Source organism: Myotis lucifugus, unplaced genomic scaffold (assembly GCF_000147115.1).
Source record: "Myotis lucifugus unplaced genomic scaffold, Myoluc2.0 scaffold_1031, whole genome shotgun sequence".
Taxonomy (NCBI): Eukaryota; Metazoa; Chordata; class Mammalia; order Chiroptera; family Vespertilionidae; genus Myotis; species Myotis lucifugus.
The window spans coordinates 79,407-97,356 of record NW_005872079.1 but is presented as its reverse complement, the minus strand read 5'-3'; the positions used below and the strand labels follow the sequence as shown (position 1 = coordinate 97,356).

General features: G+C 43.7%; 1 protein-coding gene across 1 annotated transcript in view; it reads left to right on the top strand.

Moving 5' to 3' along the window:
- LOC102443181 (nesprin-1-like) overlaps positions 1-17,950 on the top strand; it is a gene marked incomplete at both ends in the record, with an annotated part of 119,186 nt that overhangs the window by 24,414 nt on the left and 76,822 nt on the right. Inside the window, 9 exon segments of the mRNA XM_023747887.1 lie at positions 2,149-2,334; positions 2,777-2,899; positions 3,354-3,536; positions 4,837-4,980; positions 8,230-8,415; positions 9,578-9,718; positions 17,069-17,120; positions 17,123-17,235; positions 17,448-17,609. Coding sequence (XP_023603655.1) covers positions 2,149-2,334; positions 2,777-2,899; positions 3,354-3,536; positions 4,837-4,980; positions 8,230-8,415; positions 9,578-9,718; positions 17,069-17,120; positions 17,123-17,235; positions 17,448-17,609 — 1,290 coding nt within the window.

The window sequence follows — 17,950 nt, the reverse complement described above, 5'->3', positions numbered from 1 at the left end:
ACTTGATCCTAAACTCACTCTGAAGCCTTTGACAGATGTTCTGCAGGCAAGTGACAAATACAGACTTGTATTTTAAGGAAGATGACTAAACTGCCCCGTGGAAATGAGCAGGTTAATGAAGGCAAGAAGACATAGGAGGTGATTGATTAGAAGGTGGCTGTAGTATTCCAGGAGGAAGCAACAAGGCCTCTCTTTGGAGGCTGAGAGAAGACACAAGCAAGAGTTGTTACTGAGCTAGAATTCTGAATGTGGAGACTGTGGGAGTGGCTGAACGGGAGGGAGGAGCCAAGGACAATTCCCAGGCTTGTTTGACGTGGGCAGTTGGGTGGGTTGAGTACAGATGGACAGATATTGGGTGTTGGTGGTTACCTCCCACGACACTCAGGAGAGAATTTGGTCTGTACACACTGTTCCAGCGAGTTCTCCTGTGCCTGCCTTCGTAACTGAAGCCACCTGAGTTTATCCAAAAACATTGCACAGAGAGAAAATGCATGTTTCCAATGTCAGGTGAAAAAGAAAGATGGAAAATTATAGGTGGGTTAATATCTCAATTACCTAGAAATGTACCCACATGTAACAGCAGTTATAACTTACTTAAAGTTATCTCTCAGGTATGGGATTATGGAAAATTTTATTTCTACACTAGAGGCCCACTGCACGGATTCGTGCACCGGTGGGGTCCCTCGGCCTGGCCTGCACCCTCTTGCAATCTGGAATCCCTTGGGGGATGTCAGACTGCCAGTTTTGGCCCAATCCCTGCAGGCCAGGCTGAATCTGTGCATATAAGATCTTTGGTTAATCTCTTCCTGCCTTCCCCTTCCCCACTTCCTTCTGAGATTCATCAGTCTGTCTGTTCCATGTTTCCATGCCTACGCATTGAGCTTCTGCCCCCTGGTGGTCAGTGCACATCATAGCTACCGGTCCAATGGTCAGTCGCTTAGGCTTTTATATATATATACATATACAGGGTGGGCAAAGTAGGTTTGCAGTTGTGAGTATGTGAAACAGAGTTTATTCTTTTATTATTTAATAATTACTGTATTATTTATTTATATTATAACTGTAAACCTACTTTTGCACACCCCATATATAATGTTTATTAGAAAAAGTGTACTCTATTTTCTAAAAATATTTTTTTATTGATTTCAGAGAGGAAGGGATAGGAGGAGGGAGAGATAGAAGCATCAATGGTGAGAGAGAATCACTGATCCCTGCTTCCTGCAGGGACCCCACTGGGGATCAAACTGTGACCTCCTGGTTCATAGGTTGATGCTCAACCACTGAGCCACACGGGCTAGGCTGTACTCTAAAAATCAGAGTCTATTGCCTAAGACTAATGCCCCACCTCCCACTTGTCTATGCATCACTCACCCAGTACCTGCCCACGTTGTGCCTACTCCCCTCTGTGGTTTTGTCTGTGCTGCTCCCCGTTGGTCAGCACGCAGACATCCTTCAGACTCGGCTCTGAGCAAGGCTCTTCCAGGAAGCCTTCTCCAACTGCCTGCAGTGCATCTCACCTCTGTCTTCCTCACCCCTGTCTTCTCTTTCACTCCACTCAGGCCGTGCACAGCACATGGTTGTCAATCCATTCGTGTTAGTCCCGCTCCCAGTAGATGGTAATGTCTTGAAAGACCAGGACGTGTTTCATTCCTCTTGGGATCCTAGGTTGCCTCGTTTGCAGAGCTCTTGTTTTATTTTCATTTCGTAGGTATAGAATATGAGAGCTGAAACACATCTCCTTCATTGAAATACGTGTGATGAAAGACAGGAGGCCCAGCGGCCTGAGGAAGCCACCCTGTGTGCAGAGCACTGCTCTTGCTGGGATGCTCTTCTCCTACCTTCACCAGGGAGCAGCTCGGGTGGTAGACAGAGCCCGAGCCTCATGGTCCAACACTTAATAACACGTGGCCTCGGCAAATTGTTTACCGTTTCTGAATTTCGATTTCTTATTCTGTGAAATGGGGTTAATAGTAGGTAGGGAGTGGGCACAGGGGTGTGAAGATTACACCCTATGCCGTGCACGTGGGAAGGGTGAATTACATCTCTTTACTCCCTTCCCAGTCGGATGGTGTTTACACCACACCATGTTGATTACCAATACCTCTCCACCTACCTATCAATATCGTGAATATTGATACTTCACTCTAGACCATGCTGGAAGAGTCTGAGGAAATTCACAGCGATCTGGAAGCGATGACTGAGAAGTTGCAGCACCTCGCTAGCGTGTACTATACAGAAAAGATGTCTCAGCAAGTGGCCGAACTGGGACGGGAGGCGGAGGAGCTGCGGCAGATGATCAAACTTCGTTTGCAGAATCTCCAAGATGCTGCCAAGGTAAAAAACAGTCATCATTTAAATTGAGAAGTCCATTAAAAAAACATGCCCTCGCTGGTTTGGCTCAGTGGATAGGGTGTCAGCCTCCAGCCTGAAGGGTCTCGGGTTCGATTCCAGTCAAGGGCATGTACCTTGGTTGCAAGCTCCTCCCCGGCCTGGGTGCTAGTTGGGGCTTGTGCAGGAGGCAACCAATCGATGTATTTCTCTCACATTGATGTTTCTCTCTGTCTTTCCCTCTCTTCCACTCTCTCTAAAAATCAATGGAAAAATATCCTCGGGTGAGGATTAAAAAACAAAACAAAACAAACAAACAATGGTACTTTATAGTGGAGGTATAGTGCTCACCTCTGCTGAGCCTTCTTTGACTGTGATGCTATTCTTCATCTTGAACTTGAACTTCAAGTACTTAAGTAATGACATTCGTATTGCTTTTCCTCCACAGGATATGAAACAATTTGAAGCAGAGCTGAAACACCTACAAGTGGCTCTGGAGCAAGCCCAGACAACCCTGGCTTCCCCGGAAGTGGGACGCCTTAGTCTCAAGGAGCAACTCTCTCATCGACAGGTGAGCAAAATCAACCCGGGGACCTGAGCAGGAACCTAGATTTTAAAAAGAGGAGAGTGAGGAAAAATGATTTTTAAACTCAGTTATATGCTCTATATGCTAAGTGTTTTTTAAGTGTTTTTAATATATTTTTATTGATTTCAGAGAGGAAGGGAAAGGGAGAGATAGAAACATCAATGATGAGAGAGAATCATTAATGGGCTGCCTCTTGCTTGCCCCACACTGGGGATCAAGCCCACAACCCCGGCATGTGCCCTGATGGGAATCGAACCATGACCTCCAGGTTCATAGGTTGATGCTCAATCACTGAGCCACAACTGACCAGGCTCTATGCATTGTTTTTGTAATATTTCTTGGAAAATGTTTATAACTTGTAAACACGCTGTAACTTGTCTCTTGCTTATGAGAGAAAGTCTTGGGTATAAATGTGTGGACTGTGCACTCGCATTTTCAGCACCTGCTGTGTGAGGTGGAGTCGCTGAAGCCGAAGGTGCACGCCGTGCAGACCTGCCAGAGTGCGCTCCGCATCCCCGAGGACGTGGTCACCAGCTTGCCGCTCTGCCACGCGGCCCTGCAGCTGCAGGAGGAGGCCAGCCGGCTGCAGCACGTGGCCATCCAGCAGTGCAACATCATGCAGGCACGTGCGGGGGTCCCCACGCCAGCCCAGCAGCAGCCAGGGTCATGGCTCCTTTACTGAGCTTGTGAGGGCTCAGCCCTCAAAACACGCCCAGAGTGTGAACTGTGACAGATGGTTGTGGTTCTGTAAAATTAGGGAATGAAATGCTATTATTTGGATCACCCATGAAAGCCTGGGGAACGCTCTATAAAAAGATAACTGTTGGTGAACACTATCTTCTAGCGATATTTTTAGAACAACAGCTTATAAAGGTTAATATTCTATTTAGCCATATTTTTTGCCTCGATATTCATCTGAGAATCATCTAGAACCTTGAAATATGACTTTACTGCTAGAATTTTTTTCACATTTCAGCTTCTTGATGCACTAAATGCATTTTCGTGCCTGCGAAGTGCACCCAAGTATAACACTTAGTCTCTTTAATAAGAGAAAAATCATTTATTAGGAAAATATGATACTATTTACTTCATATCTCATTTAAACTCATGTTGCACCATTTCTTTCTTTCTTTCTTTTTTTTTAAATCCTCAACCAATGATATTTTTCCATTGATTTTTAGGGAGAGTGGAAGAGAGAGGGAAAGACAGAGAGAAATATCCATGTGAGAGAAACACATCGGTTGGTTGCCTCCTGTATGTGCCCTGACCAGGGTCTGGGCCGGGGAGGAGCCTGCAACAGAGGTACTTTCTCTTGGTCGAGATCGAACCTGGGACCCTTGGGTTTGCAGGCCAATGCTCTATCCACTGAGCCAAACCTGCTAGGGCTCATCTTGTACCATTTTTACCCAAAAATTATGTGCATATCCTCTCATTACATTGCTAATGGCCTCTTTGGTCAACTGTCCTTATTCCATATATTGTCATTTGTTTGGCAGTAAATTCCTGGGAATAGAAGTCACACTGAAGTAATTTTTTATCCTCTACTCCAGCAGTTACCAAATGCCTTACATATATATTCAGTATTCTTAGATGGATAATCATTATGTTTTTACACTTTTCCTACCATGCCTGACCATGACATTGCCATCTTCAGGACAATGAATAGGGGAAGATAGAGCATCTCACCACTTAATTGGTTTGAGTTCCTGAGTAATCTTGGCAGCATGTTTTAGAGAGAAGGTTCTGGAACATCTGAGCAAAGTTGAGGCTTTGGATCACCTAGGAATTTTACCCATCATTTCTTTATTCCCCAGACACGCAGGTGATAGGAGTTCAGTCTGTAGTTGGCTGACAGCAGCACAGCATTGCTTCCCCAGCTATTGATATGGAAAGATAAGGCTGTGGTCTTTTTTCCCCCACAGGAGGCTGTGATGCAATATGAACAATATGAACAAGAGATGCAGCGCCTCCAGGAGCTGATAGAAGGAGCCCACAGAGAGATCGAGGATACGCCCGTGGCCACCAGCAACATCCAGGAGCTGCAGGCCCAGATTTCTCAGCACGAGGTGAGACAGGAACACAGGAAGGGGGGCAGGACACTGGCTGGATTAGAATCTGTGACTGGTTTCCAGTGAATGAGAGAGAAAAGTTCTCCCTGTCCCGCACATACGTGTTCGGTTCTTGGGCAGTCTCTTGGGCTGTGTTTGCATTTTGAGGCCTACTGGCATGAATCTTCCCCCACACGCACACTTTAAAAAAAAAAAAATGTTTTCATTGATTTTTAGAGAGAGAACAAGGGAGAAGTTTGTAACCCAGGCATGTGCCCTGGCAGGGAATCAAACCTTTGACCTCTTGGTGCATGGAGGACACTCAATCTACTGAGCCCTGCCTGCCGGGTGAAAAACTGATTTTTTAGGTGATTTCCCAAGTCCCCAGATCTAGTTCCTCAAAGAAAACAGATTCTAATCTAGTATTTGGGGCTCCAAGTTAGTTTTCACTGCAGCAGGATCTATCTGGGCTACCTCATTGCCCAAAAGAAAAGAATGATGGGCCCAGAAACAAATGACCTGCCCAAGGTCATGAAGCTGGTTCCCAGCACAGACAGCTGTGGACTGTTCTGGCTCCTGATCAGAGATCTGCTCATTTTGTCACATTCTCCGCGTATCCCCCGCCAGTTCTAAACATCAGTGTAGACAAGTGTTAGCTTTGTCATGGGATTTAGAATAAATCTTCAAATCCATGATGGCCTAGCCCTGGGCAGGGCTCATTGTATGTATAAAACAAACACAGGAAGGGAAGTGCTGAGAGGAGTAAACCTGATTTGCGATAACATGAAAGTTTGGAAGAATGCTTCTTCCTGTACTTTCAGTCTGCTGTTAATAGAACCAGATCTTGATGAGAGCCTGATTTCCTTACAGATAACTTGAGCGCATAGAATAACTGATAACTGATTTGTTTCCCATTTTTTTCTGTGACTTTTCGAATGTTGCGTTTAATGAGAACATTATCCTGCCACTTTCAAATCGTAGGAGAGAATACGCAGGCCTGTTGCTGTCCACCTGGCCTAGGTCTGCCCCTGAGTGCAGGGGGCAGCCACAGAGGGCAGCCACTGCTCCGGAAATCCCCACCGATATGCTCAGCCTTTATAATCATTTTCAAAAACAACCAGTAAAAATTGAAAATACATATGCTTTCTGAGAATAGGGAACAGGACAACCCAGTCAGTGCTCCATTTTAATAGAGCAGACTTGACCACCAACCCACAAAGTTAATGGGAGATAGGCAGGCTTATCTTAGGGAAGAAAGTTCTATATTGCTAATTCTGCTCTCAGTCACGTAGGGTAACTATATGGTGCAGATTCTCATGAGCATAGGAAATCAATGTCTTTTGGAGACCAGAACTGCATTTTTAAAAAAAATCTTTGTTGTTGAAAGTATTACATATGTCCTCTTTTTCCCCCCATTGACCCCATCTAGCCTGCCCCACCCCAGGCCTTCCCCACACTATTGTCTGTGTCCGTGGGTTATACATATATGCATACAATTTCTTTGGTTGATCTCTTGAATTGCATTTTTAACAAACAACCCAGATGAGTTTTACACACAATTGAGCTGAGAACTGCTTAGGCAATGGGTATTTACTGTCAGTGTGGGCACCCGCTGGTGCTGCAGTCTTGACGGGCAGTGATCATCCATGTGGGCACAGAGGGCGGAAGGACTAAGGGTCACTGTGCTTCACAAAGATTCCTCTCACCTACCTGATGGGGCAAGCCATTGTAAGAATGCGCGAGGATTTGTCCTGTGGGAACAGAACTCAGGGAGTACAGTGAGCTGGTAGTTGTCTTTTACTAGTGTATGTGCCTGTTAACTAATTATTAATAGAGTACCCATGTGTTAGGCATGAGACCAGATATATAGTAAATAGCTACTTAATCACTACTGTATTTTTAAAACTGTTAGGTTTAATTAAGTATCTAGCAGCCCTAGTAGGTAAAAAAGTGATGATTCCTACTTTTTAAATCCTTGCTTGAAAAGTCCCTAACTATTCTAGATGTCAGAAGAACAGGCCAAATGACAACAATAACAAAATGGTAAACATGTGTGTGTACGTGTGTATACATATGCATATATGTATACCTATACATGTCCATATACACAGACATATGCACACATATATATCATTTTGTTATTGTTGTCATTTTGTTTGTTTCTGAACTTCAAGTTCAAAGCTCTAGTTTGAATGTCAGTGTTTTTAAAATGAGTGTATGTATACAGATCTGTATATACTCACTCATTTTAAAGACACTGAAATTTAATATCTTTGCCATAAACTGTTTTGTACAAACTTTTTAGACAAAGGAGCCAAATACAAGGAATAGGAAAAAGTAATGGTGTTGTAGTTTTTAGGAATAAGTTTTTTAGAATATACACTTTCATTTTTTAAAAGAAGTAGTCATCTTTTAAGTAAGAATATAATGTCAATATTTTAGAATTATAGTTCTAACTTATTATTTTAGAATGTCAATATTTTAGAATTTTTAAGAGCTGTGTGCTGTCCAGAATATATTTTCAATAAGCTCCTGGTAAAAGGTTTAAAAGCCTCTATCTCTCAAGACAATTTTTTCAACAAGAAACGTATTTAAAAGCTATTAAGTTTGAGCTGAATAAGTTCAAAGCTCTAGTCTGAAACATGTGAGGCCTGGTAGAGAACATGAGGGAAATTTTGATGAATGCAAAAAATTTTATTTGGGGAGTCATCTGCATTAAAAAATTAGGCTTTTGTATGTAATATTAAGCTAACCTACAAAAACAACTCCCAGGGACACAGGAGTGGCAAGCAGTCTGCCTACTGCCCAGGTCTGCACAACTGACTGCTCTATCGGAAATATTCAGTATAGAGCTGAGCTTTGCATTTTTTTGTAATTTTAGTCATCACATGACCTGATTTCCATGGCATGAACCATCTGGCAGTGACAGGTTCTTCAGGCGCTGGAAAGAGAGCGGCAGGCTCTTCAGGTTACATAAGTTCCTGACTGCGCACGCAGCATCCCTCGGGGTTAGGATCCCTGGCCGGAGCCTGGGTGTCCTGCCCAGCGGCTCAGGCCCCTCTGCGCCCCGCGCGGTGGTCCGGCTCCGGCGCCCAGCGCTGCAGGCGGGCTGGCTGCCCCTCGCCGTCCACATCCTGCCTCCCACCGCGGCTGCCGCCGGCACAGCGCTGCCATCTCATTGGCCAGCCCTGGAGGAAGATGAACGCGGCTCGCTGTTTCCTTTTGATGCTGCTCTGACACTCAGGGGGTGGGAACATGTTTCCTCAGGAGCTGGCTCAGAAAATCAAGGGCTACCAGGAGCAGATCGCCTCCTTGAACTCCAAGTGCAAGATGCTGACAATGAAAGCTAAGAACGCCACCATGCTGCTGACGGTGACGGGGGTGGAGGGGCTGGCGGAGGACTTGGACCGGGAGCTCCTCCCAGCCACCTCCGCCCACCCCTCTGTGGTCATGGTAAGTAAGGGTCAAGGCCAGGTTTGCCGGCGCCCTGCACTCTCTCTCTCTCTCTCTCTCTGACTGCACCCTGGCTCCTGGCTCCTGGCTCCTGGCTCCACGTTCACTCTGGCTTGTTTTAGGGATCAGAAGTAGGTCTTGCCGAGGAGAAGTGAGGAACAGGCTCCTAAAGTCTCTGCTACATTTGGGCCAGAGCCAATATTTGACACCGTAAACAGTGACAGTTGACATAAAGCTATTTGCTTGAGACTACTGAATTACTTAACGTGCCGAAGGTCGGCCCTGCATTTGTTTATAACTGAGCAAGAACACCGAGAGGCTCCAAGTATTTAAAACAAAACAAAACAAAATACCTTTGCACAGTTTTCTAGTTTTCTGGGGGATGGGAGAAGCATGCTACATATATTGTGTGCTTTCCAAGTTAAAACATTGGCTGGCTGGTTATATGTGTTTGGTTGTAGAAATGTTTAGTAAAATATAGAAGAAGGGCTATTCTTAGAAAAATAAGAAAATAGAAAGTCCAAAGCTTAAGCTTTGGATTAAAATAAAGAAGTGCCACTAATTTCTGCCTGCATTTATTTCCCCATCACTTTGCATGTAAAATGCATGAATTATTTTGGTAACTTATTATTAATTATTTGGTAAATTATTAAGTGTCTTCCAGTGCTGTGTAGTTCCCACACATATGTGCTGTGCCACGTCCAGTGCATAACCGATACTTAGGTGACATGTCCCTCAGGGTGCAATTGTCTTCTCAGAATATTTGAAATTTGAGCTGTACACAAATGTCCAAGCTTCATTTGATAGACCCTTCCATCATGTGTACAATTCATGTTTTTTAAAAAAATTATTTATAAAGGTACAAACAATCAAGAAAAGGAAAATAAATTAGAGAACTATTTCGTCAACCACAAAACTTTTACTCTGATATGCACCTGCTAGCCCTGTTTCTTTACAAATGGTTCCTAGCTTCATGTTCACCCGCACCACACATTTAAATACTAACACAAGTGTAACACGAGTGTGTATGAGATGCGGGTCTCAGTCATTCTAACCTTTGTGATACTAGTATAATGATCTCTGTTTGACCTCTGCCTGACCAGGTCTTTTGTTGCACAGCTAATTGATTTTTATGTCCTCCGGGCTATCTTTTGTGTGACAGATGACTGCAGGTCGCTGTCACACTCTGCTCTCACCTGTCACTGAGGAGTCTGGGGAGGAAGGAACCAGCAGTGAGATCTCCTCTCCGCCTGCCTGTCGCTCCCCGTCTCCTGTGGCAAACACCGAAGCTTCTGTGAACCAGGTACCTACCACCCGCCTGGGGGCCCCCCTCGCTGTGCTCTCTGGACGGCTGCAGGACCTCATTCCTGTAGGGCTGAGGGTGTGATTCCTGGCCTTTGAGGAACACGACAGTTGCACAAGCTGTGATTGTCATGTGAGACCACTCCTGGCTTTCCAGGTCATCTCCTCTCCAGGGCTCCTGGCAATGAGATGAGCAGAAACTGGGTCACAGAAATGATAGCTGGAGAAGGCATGTGGCTCCGGTGTCTGACAGCTCTCAGTAATGGAGCCCTGCATCCTAACAGAAAAGGAAATGTTTATGTCGCCCGTGTAAAATAACGTGGTTCTATTGCTCTGTGAACATGTATTGAAGTTAGTTTTGACAACTACCAGCTCAGATTTTTTTAAATATATATTTTTATTGATTTCAGAGAGGAAGGGAGAGGGAGAGAGACATAGAAACATCAATGATAAGAGAGAATCATTGATCAGCTGCCTCCTGCCTGCCTCCTATTGGGGATGAGCCCACAACCCAGGCATGTGCCCTGACTTGGAATCAAACCGTGACCTCCTGGTTCATGGGTCGACGCTCAACCACTGAGCCAAATCAGCCAGGCCCAGCTTAGATTTTGAAGCTGGAAAACTTCAATTCGTCATATCATACTTTTGTTTCATTTACTAATGGTTATCCAATTTAAAGGGCTGGCTGCCAGTTTATATATTAGAATGCCCAAGTAGATTTGAGCTTTTACACTTATCATTCAATAATCTTAAATTTTATTTTTTTATAAAATAGGAACAATGCCTTGTTTTGAGATGTCTTTTATCACACATTATATTAAAATAGATTCTATAAAAGTATGTCAAAATTTTTCATGGAAATATTAGATAGAAATAAAAAAGACACTCATACAATAATCAACAAATTTTAAGGCGTGTTGAGTAATACTACCTTTTTCTCATTTAGCCAAAACAACTAAACATTATTTAAAAAATTGTGTTACTATAAAATTACGTAAATAAAAGAAAAAGAAAGAAAATTATGTAAATGTTCTAAGAGGTTTGGCTGTATTATCAAGGAAGAAATATTAAACAGAGCGCCCGAGCCGGTGTGGCTCAGTGGACTGAAGGGTCCCTGGTTCAATTCCAGTCAAGGGCACATGCCTAGGTTGCGGGCCCGATCCCCAGTGTTGGTCATGCAGGAAGCATCCAATTAATGATTCTCTCTCTTCATTGATGTTTCTATCTCTCCCTATCCCATCCTCTCTGAAATCAATATAAATATATTGAAAAAAATATTACAGAGAGCAAAGGCTCTATTAGCTATATTACAAATTGATCATACTTTTTAAAATTTTAAAGCAGAAGCATTCAAAATAGGGTTTCTGTGATAAAGACAACCCCTTCTCCCCCCAGAAAGGAGAATAAAATTGATGAAGCCTTTAGATAAACAGTTCTCTTGGTTAAAATCTCTATAGCTCGAGGGCAGTTAGCGGTTCATCCATTCATCAGCTACATCCTGAGTGCCTGTTCGGAGTGAGGTCTTGTGCCGGGTCCCAGAGGTGCAGCAAAGGGGAAGGCAGCTGGGCTCGCTGCCCTCCAGGCCCTTGTAATCTACAGAGAAAGATGGCCGTGGGACCAATAATAACAAAAGTGATGAGAGGAAATTGAAAAACAGCACAAATGGGGAAGTTCAGCGTGCTCTGGAGGATTTGGGGAACTGTTCTCCAAATTCTGATTTTAAAATATGCATTACTCACTCTTTGAAATGTTCTTTCCCGTGGTCACATATTCTTAGGATCAGAGAAACATGGCTGTAGTCAGCTGTTGATTGTTTAGAAAAAAATATATGCCTAATATTCTTAAAATTGAACAATAAACACTGGCATCGAGACTAACACTGTTGGAAGAATATCCCTTTTCTGAAAATGTAAGTCTCGATGCTGCTTCTCCTAAAGTGTCTTTCAAAGGACATGAAAGTGTCCTGTAAATGATAATTATTTATCATAATTATTTTAACTGTCGAGCTCAATCAAATCCCCAAATTGAGTGAGATTATGCTTTATTTTAATCCCACTTGTCACCTCTCTCCATCAAAGGCAACTTTCCATTAAATCACATTGTTAACCTAACATACTTATATGTGATACTACAAATTCTTTCTTTTTAAATTTCATTCAGTTTATGTTCCGCAGCTCTACTAGGAGGAAGCTATTAAAAAGCAAAAGTGTTATGCTTGGTGTTGCCCTAACAAATTGACCCCATCATCTACGGCCACATGCCATCCTTCTACAGTAATGTAAGCCAGGGGAGAAGGAATAAATACAGCCCGAGCCAGTTTGGCTCAGTGGATAAAGCATCTGCCTGTGGACTAAAGGGTCCTGGGTTCAATTACTAAAGGGTCAAGGGCATATGCTCGGGTTGCATGCTCAATCCCCAGTAGGGGGTGTGCAGGAGGCAGCCGATCAATGATTCTCTCTCATCATTGATGTTTTCATCTCTCTCTCCCTCTCCCTTCCTCTATGAAATCAATAAAAATATTTTAAAAAAAAAGAAAGAAAAGGAACAAATATAACATGGCCAATGAAGCACTGGATTCACAAAAGTTTGTCTTGAAACTGGGAAGGACATTTAGAATCTGCATATGTTCCAGTTTTTAGACTCAAAACACTGTACAGAATGTGCACAGCTGCTTTATACAGGCGCAGCGGTTAAAAAAGGTTTTGTGCTTGCTGCTCCTGTAAGTAGATCCCTGTTATATAACGAGCGGATCGCCCACTTTCGGGGTGTTCTGTCTCTGACAATAGCTGTTAGCTGAAATGTGGTTCCAGTTTCACCCGCTGGAGGATGGATGAAGGAAGCAGCCCCAGGATGGGCTGCAGGCTCCGTGGTCCCAGTGGAAGCCAGCCAAGCAAGACTGCAGTGCCTGGGAGAGCTGAGGAAATCACAGCCTTTGAAAGGGGATAGTGTAAGGGCTGGGACACTGGGCTCCAGGTTAAAGGTCAGCACAGGCCCCAGCTCTCCCTCCTCTAAGCTGAACGTCCTTGGCAAGTGCCTCAGTCCCCGCATCTGCCATGGGAAGCAGTGCTGCCGCTTTCACACAATTGTGAAAAAAGTTTAAATATGATGTTAATCGTGAAAGGTACCCCTTTTACTGGAAAATGGTGATGAAATGGTAGCTATAGTTTTCTGAATTTAATTCCTTAGGAATCTACTGGATAACAACTCTTGGAACTTAGGCACATAAGTCACAGACACATATTTCTCAGGGTGATTCCTCAAAATGACAAAGATTGCCTTTATTTGGTACCTAATTAGAGCACTGATAGATTTATTTTATTGAATCCATCTCATCCTCAAAGTCCAAGTTATTCATCTACAAAAGGCGGTATATGTTCAAATCCTTAAAACACACACACATAACAGTTCTCCTTCCTGTCTAACAGGCCTGAGCCACACATACACACTCATAATCAAACACAAAAGCTACAGAAAAAAAGATATTTTGGTAACAGATTTTTTTATTCCAGCTCTTTTAAGAGCCTTTTAACAATTTATAATAGAGCCTTTAATTAAAAATGTTTACAACACTTAAAGCAACTTTTCCCTTGAGGAGTGTAATAGTATATACATATAAATAAAACAATAGGTTTAAAGAAGCACTTTGACATGGATGATTCATGATGTACATGTATGTCTGCCTGTTATTTGCCAAACAGCAGGATGTGCTCAGGATCAGAGACTACAGGCATTTCTCCTTCAGGGAGCTCCCAGCCTGAGAGCAGCAGGGAATTACAGCAGATCGGGATGCGTGCTGACAGGGAGCACCTAAAACCAGGCTGGAGTCCAGGATTGGTCAAGGATGGCACCTTTAACTTTAGGACAAGAGTGCAAGTTAGGCAGTTGTGAAGTTTTCCAGGCAGAAGGAACCCCAGGTAGGAAGGTGTGCTATCAGGAAGGGAAATGGCCCATCAAGGCAACTGCAAACAGTATCCGTGGAACTGGAGGAACAGATTTGGTGGAGAAGGAGAAAGAGAAATGAAGCTTAGAGGGATGCAGGAAATACATCCTGAAGGACCTTGGATGCCACACAAATGAATTTGAACTTGATCCAGGAGCTAAGAGTTAACTGTTGATGAAAATCGACTAGAAGCTACGTACGGAAGTGAGTTTTAGATGGATCAACCTGGGTGGATGTGGACGGTAGAATGAAGATGCACCGATTCAGAGCCAGGGAGGGAGTTAGGGACAGAGTGGCTCTCAGAGCCAGGCCCAGACTCGAGCTGCAAATGGGAGAGACAGCAGGGGGACGGTGGCCACCTGGACAGCACCGCTCCACATACAGGAGGCAGCCTCTCCCCTCTTAGAGTTGCTGCGACCCCGTGGACACAGCGTCCAGGCTTCCCTACCTTCTGATTTGCAGGAAAAGCCATGAATCTGGATTCTTACCAAATCTCCCTGTCTCGGTGAAGAATAATTTAATCAATTTGAAACACTGTGTAAACCAAGCTACAGGTGTACGGGCTGCCAGTTTACAGCCTGGGAATGGGGGAAGGCGCTGTAATGAGAATTTGCACCAATGCTGTGGCAGGGGCATGCGTCAGTAGAATGTCATTTTTACATAAGCAGTAGGTGATAAGGGGAGAAGAAATAGCAAATAAATATCAAGTCGATAGCTTAGGTGAAAGACAGATAATGCTTTATCGTTTTTTCCTAAGTTCATTTGTCACCCTCGATTGCTTTTTAAATGTTGAGTTGAAAGAGACTGAGATATACTCATTCAACTGTGTATGTGAGTCAGGAGCTTATAAATACACCCACGTTTGAGAATGAGCGGAGAAAAACTACAAACGAGAAAGACTGAATGACTAGAGAGCTGGGTGGAGAGCAGAGAGATGAAAGGCAAGTGTTTCCAGAAAGGATGGCCGGTGGCATGGATGCTACTGAGCGGTCAAGCCAGAGAAAGGCTGGGACATACTCCTGTTGTTTCGTAGGGAAGAGCCACTGATGATGAGGCAAGAACAATGGCAATGGACTGGTTAGGACTGAAGCTCAACTGGGCATTTAGAAGTTGATTGAGGGTGAGAAAGTGAACATATAAAGTGTAAACTATCATTTTCAGAAGCTGCATTACGAACCGAAAGGGAGGAAAGTAAGAAATAAATGGTGATTACAAATGTGTATACGGCATATGCACATGTAACGACCCATCAATGATTTGTGAAATTTCTAATATATGATATCCTGCAAGAAAATAATTATGAAAGAAAGACTATTTGCAGGGGTTTTCAGAGGGAAAAGATTTGACTGTGTGTGCTGAGGAGAAAGTCAGGAGAGAGGGAGAGGATGTTAAGGGACCGAGCCCTTGAAAGCAAAGGTGGATGGGATTCTAGGAGGGTGAGCCTTAAGCAAGGAAACTGGCCAGAATAAGATAAAGGTGAGTCTGAATACAGACATACTTTTGGAAATTTCAGAATTTTAGGAGGATCTCTTGGGTGGCTTCATTGCGTGTCTGTACGCACGTGTGTGTATGGGAGCATGCACTTACATGCATCCTTTAAAGTAAAATTATATTGAGTTCTGGTTGGGGTTTTCCAAGTGAGTGAAGCAGCGGTCAAATGGACAGAGGAAACGAAGCTGTTGACAAAAGAAAGGTTTAGGTAACTTTAGATGTCACTGGTGCACGGGGGTTGAACCAAGTCAGTGCTGACAGACTATCATGTTCAAGGGTGTGGAGGACTGAAGTGGGTTGGAGGCGCATGAGGATGAATGAATATGAGCTTTTCCAAGGACTGGAGAATACCAAGGTCACCGACCAAGGAGGTGACAGGGCTAGGAAAGAAGAGGAACCCGTCTCCATGTCCCAGTGCCATCAGTAAATGTTAGAGACTTATTTGGAGCCTCGGCAACAGCAACAACATAGTTAGGTCTCCTGGCCCTTCACCTGGGACTGCAGTGAATCCTCAGAAACACCCAGTGCTGCGCAGAGGAGGGACCAGTGCAGGAGATGGGAGTGACTGGCCCCAATTATATGACTATGTGGGAGGAGAATGCCAACTGGACCTCAGGTGCCCTGGCTTCTCAGGTGTCAGACTGCTGTCTGCATTCATGCCACTACAGGACCCTGCCTCTCTCCCCTACTGACCCCAACCACCAGGCCCCTTCCTGCTATGGCCTTGGTTTCTCAGGCAGCTGGAACCTTCTTCACTACATTTTACCAAGACATTATTATCCATAAGGTTTAGGTATTTAAAATTAACATAATTTTATTCAATAACACAACTGTAAAAGGAGTGAACTTTATAATAGCAATACCCAGAATCTAAACATTACTCACCAATTCAACTTCTATTAATATACAAATAACCACAGAAACAAATGGAAACACCTGACTTATATGTCTTGATATAATAGATCCTATTGTCAATATTAATAAAATATATAATATGACTTATAACCCAAGGAATAAGAATAATTCAAGGGCCTGATTTTTTATCATTCACTTTGATTGCTTTTTTGTGTACTTTCCAGGAATTGATTAGAAGGGAACCTTTTTTATTTGTTTCTTAGAGTAGTTTTAGCTTCCCTATTTTTTCCCATTTTTAAAGTGAAAATATTTAAATTAATTTCCATGAAGAATGAGCTCTCAAATATGGAAGATCTGGCTATCCCTGAAAAATGACTTTCTGTAGATTTAATTTTACTTAAAGCAAATTATTCAGAACTTTAAGCAATGCATTAAGCAGAATTTTAGAAAAGGTTCAGAAAAGATTACTTAGGGTTTTTGTTTGTTTTGCTATAGTAGTTAATCTTTAAATATGTGTACCACTTCAATCCTTTGTATTTCCATTTTAACAAATACAAAATAAGAATGAGTTTTGACAACTTTTATTGCTAAATTTGTTGATTTTTTTTTAACATAAGCTGAAATTCTAAAACAACTATAATGTGCTTTGATACGACTTCTACATTCTTCTTGCCACAAGAATTTACTCACTTTAATAGTCTGTAGCCCCGCCCTAGCTGATTTGGCTCAGTGGATAGAGCGTAGGCCTGCGGACCGAAGAGTCCCGGGTTCTATCCAGGTCAAAGGCACATGCCCTGGTTCTGGGCTCAATCCCCAGTGGGGGGCGTGCAGGAGGCAGCTGATCGATGTTTCTCTCTCATCATTGATGTTTCTATCTCTCTCTCCCTCTCCCTTCCTCTCTGAAATCAATAATAATAATAATAATAATAATAATAATAATAATAATAAAATAATCTGTAGCCCCTGGGACAGGTGTGAATCCTCCCCCCGACAGACAGCACGCAGGGCATGTGAACCCACACTCTGTCTTCCCCTTGACTCCAGCGCTGTGCTTTGCCCGCACAGGATATTGCTTATTACCAAGCCTTGTCTGCTGAGAGGTTGCAGACCGATGCCGCGAGATCCAGCCCAGCGTGCTGCCTCCCCAGGAGTTCTATGAGCCAGGACTGGAGCCCTCGGCCACCGCTATGCTGGACAACCTGCAGCGTTCCTGGGAAACTTTAAAGAACGTGGTAAGTCATTGAAACGTGGACCGGTTTGAGCCCACCAGACACCGATGACCTTCGTGGTTGGCTTTTGCAATCCACACGGAGCGTTTACACATGCCCTGCACCGCTGACCACCCTCTATTGGGCCACAGAGGGAAAGCGGTGAGGAAAGCAGTGTCATAACCTAGAAGATAAAGGGCGAGGAAGCGTTTGGTAATATCCCTTTTCTGCTTTAGATCAGCGAAAAGCAGCGCACGCTCTACGAAGCTCTGGAACGCCAGCAGCGGTACCAGGACTCCCTGCAGGCCATCTCCACGAAGATGGAGGCCATCGAGCTGAAACTCGGTGAGAATCTGGAGCCGGGCCGGAGTCCAGAGAGCCAGATGGCTGAGCATCAGGTAAAAATAGCGGTGGCTTCAGTTTCCTGCATGACTTCATAGGTGCACTCTTGTGACTGGTCACCGGCCAAGCGTGTGTGGGAGAGCAGACTGACATTTTTTTACTGTATCAGTTCTCACTGGGTAAACAAGGTTCCAAATGTTGATGGTTTCCACTCCTGCTTCAGGGAGGGATCGAGGAGGGAAAGAAAGTCAGACCTTGAACCTAATGAAAGGATGCTGCATGCATTGCTGTTGCTTTTTTTTTTTTTTTGACCATTGTAATTTTTTTAATTCTTTTTTTTATTATTGCTTAAAGTATTACAAAGAGTATTACATATGTCTCCTTCTTTTTCCCCCTT